The 2795-nt window shown below is 46.4% G+C and overlaps 1 protein-coding gene across 4 annotated transcripts in view; it reads left to right on the top strand.

Moving 5' to 3' along the window:
• The window catches only part of LOC116692001 (helicase ARIP4), a 66724-nt gene extending 63929 nt beyond the window's left edge, over positions 1-2795 (top strand). For all 4 annotated transcript variants that reach the window (XM_032519953.1, XM_032519952.1, XM_032519955.1 and 1 more), the window contains 2 exons: positions 535-630; positions 1016-2795. In XM_032519953.1, coding sequence (XP_032375844.1) covers positions 535-630; positions 1016-2124 — 1205 coding nt within the window. In that variant the 3' untranslated portion in view covers positions 2125-2795. The remainder of the gene's footprint in view (positions 1-534; positions 631-1015) is intronic.

Genomic DNA, 2795 nt, shown 5'->3' with positions numbered 1-2795 from the left:
TATATGGGATGTTTTAGGCCTATTGGCAGACATCCATTTACAATGTAGGCAATGGCATATAAAGAGCCTTTTTTCCACGTCCACTGAAGTTTCTCAGCTTGCACTCTGGTAACGTGTGTGGTCTAGGTAATTTTGCATAAAAAATGGTTGTCGTTCACAAGGCTACTTTTATTTTAAGTACATTTCCAAAGTTGTACTTTGTTACTTTTACTTGAGTAAAGAAGGTAAATCAGTACTTCTACTTTTTTACCAGAGTCTTTTTGTAAAACAAGTATCTGTACTTTTACTCGAGTACGGGAAGTGAGTACTTTTGCCATCTCTGCAAGCCAGTCTCGTTTTGTTTGAAAATACTTGACGTCAACAATAAGTATCGCTGCCCAACATTGCTTAGAGCGCCTTTTAATGAAAATAATCCTCAGTTGTAACCGTATATGTAATCACAATGCTGCATCTTCTCTAGGAACCTTCCCTTAATGAAGTAGGTCACGGTAAACTCTGTGTACTGATCATTTCTTTCACCTCTGTCTGTTTTAGGGACTTACATCAGGTCGTCCGATGGTCGGATCTTTGCCATCAGAGCTGCTAATAAGTCCAAGACTGCAGGGGAGAGTTCCACAGCACCACCCAAAGGTAGAGGGATCTATTACCAGAACTGACATCTGCTTGAAGCAGAGATCTTCAACATTTTTATGCCAAGGACCCCTTAGCTGAAAGAGAGACAGAGTAGGGACCCCAAACTACATGTAGTCTACTGTGTACAGCCTAATGGTTTTCAGACATTTTCTTTTTTGAAAAAACAAACTTCCAAAACATTCTTTTTTTAAACTTTTTTTAAAATTTGCAGCCGCCCTGCACTAACTCTGAGGACCCCCTGTCGAATATCTTTGAGTCAAAGAGCCTTGTTTAGACAAGCAGAGATGTAAAAATATAAGGCGAAAACTATTATTGACATTATATTATTTAACCAAACCCAGTCCAAAAGCTAATATCTAACCTCCTGTTTTTTTCTTTTCAGACTCCCAGGCTATACCAGAGGAAGTGTCAAACAAAGGCAGTAACGGTTGCCTGTCACCTGACAGGAAGCAGCAGGTACCCTTCAAGACTGCACCCCGCCCTCTTTCACCTGACGGCCCAGAGATCATCAGCGAGTTGCAGCGCTACACAGGTAGCACTGGAGCTGGCCCCGCCGCAGGCTCTGGAGCTCAGCCAGAGAGGGCAGCAGAGAGCAACACGAACAACCTGCCGTCCACCAAACCGGTTCAGACCAATGGCAGCAGTGGGAGCAGTTTTTCTCCTGAAAATATGAGCAACCATGATGCCTCTGTGATTAGTGTACTCCAGCCCAACATGGACATCACTGCTGCCCAAGACCTGAGAACAGGTTCCAAGCGCAATGCTTCTACCCCACCCCTGGATGAGCGGCCCAGTAAGCAGCCCTCTGCAGGCAAACACTCCTCAGCCCCCCTGGCCACTCAAGGCTTCCCCTTCACCGGGGGCTACGGCCTCCCTCCTCTCAGCCTCAACCCCGGCATGTTGGGTGGATCACTGGACCACCCACTCTTCATGGGGGCAGGCTCGCCTTACTTCCAGCCCCCCCACACTCAACTGGGGGACCCCAGTTACATGTACCCAGATCTGTTCAGCTTTGGCGGAGCCAGCGCAGACCCCACCTCCTCCTCTTCCTGCTCAACAACCACTGCGGCTGCCGTTTCATCTTCCTCCTCATCATCTTCTGCATCAGTCAAAGCTGCCAGTTCCGTTCCAGGAGCCCTGCCACCATTTATGCTTTGCCCCAGCATGGTGGGCATGGCTGGGATGCTCCCAGCAGGCTTCCCTCTGTCTTACAGTCAGTCTATGGCTAGCCTCTACACAGGCTCCATGCTCCCTGGAGGGCTACCGGGTCCAGCCGCCACTCCTGGTCCAGCTGGAGCCAGCTTCCTCTCCCAGTATCCTCCCACTGCTGCCTCCAGTTCCTCCTCATCTTCTCCTTCATCCTTTTCCCCTTCGGCGCGGTCTGAGGGCTGCCGGGGCCCGGTGCTCATTAACTGCGGGATTGTCAGCAGCTCCAGCAGCTCTAGCAGTTCTGATGATGATGATGATGTAATTGAGGTGAGGGGACAGTGACAGACGAATGATGAAATTGTTTGAGTACGCTTGATTCAATTTAGAACTCATCAAAATAGGATGTCCTCCTGTTTTCCTGGCTTCAAAGGGCCCGTGCCCGAGGCCGTGAGGAAAACTGACAAAAAGCCAACTGACATGGTGACAACTGAGCCCCTGCAAAAGTGTTTCCTCTGTTTGTCTCCAAAGCCTTGGAGAAACAGTCAGAATGGGGATTGAAGAAAGACTGGACACGAGCTACAAATTGTAATGCTGACTGTCAGAAGATGAAACCAGGGGAAGAATAAAATGAAAATAAGAGGACTTTGGGCTTCCAAGTTTTTGTGAAAAACTGGCATTGAAATACTAATCACTGGACTGAGAACTGCTGAGTGTGGGCCTGTAGTGACCACAAATGGCCACTAGTTGTAGTGTTTACTTTAGAGCTTCTAGTTCTGCAGCTTTGCAAAATGTCAAGACTTTTTGCTCTTTTTTTCAGCTAATCAAAAAGATGACAGTAGCGTGGATTTGCTTAAAAAAAAAAAGATTTGAAAAATTAGTAAGCTGGTAGAAATGTTTATTAAATATCAGTAACTGAAATGGTATTCTTTGTTAGTTGTTAAATATTGCTACTGACTATTTTCTTCAAATGGTAAAAAGAAAAGGTAAAGAAGATCAAACTCGACTTAAAAAAA

Source organism: Etheostoma spectabile, chromosome 7, assembly GCF_008692095.1.
Source record: "Etheostoma spectabile isolate EspeVRDwgs_2016 chromosome 7, UIUC_Espe_1.0, whole genome shotgun sequence".
NCBI classification, from domain to species: Eukaryota; Metazoa; Chordata; class Actinopteri; order Perciformes; family Percidae; genus Etheostoma; species Etheostoma spectabile.
This window is presented reverse-complemented; position numbering and strand designations above follow the sequence as displayed.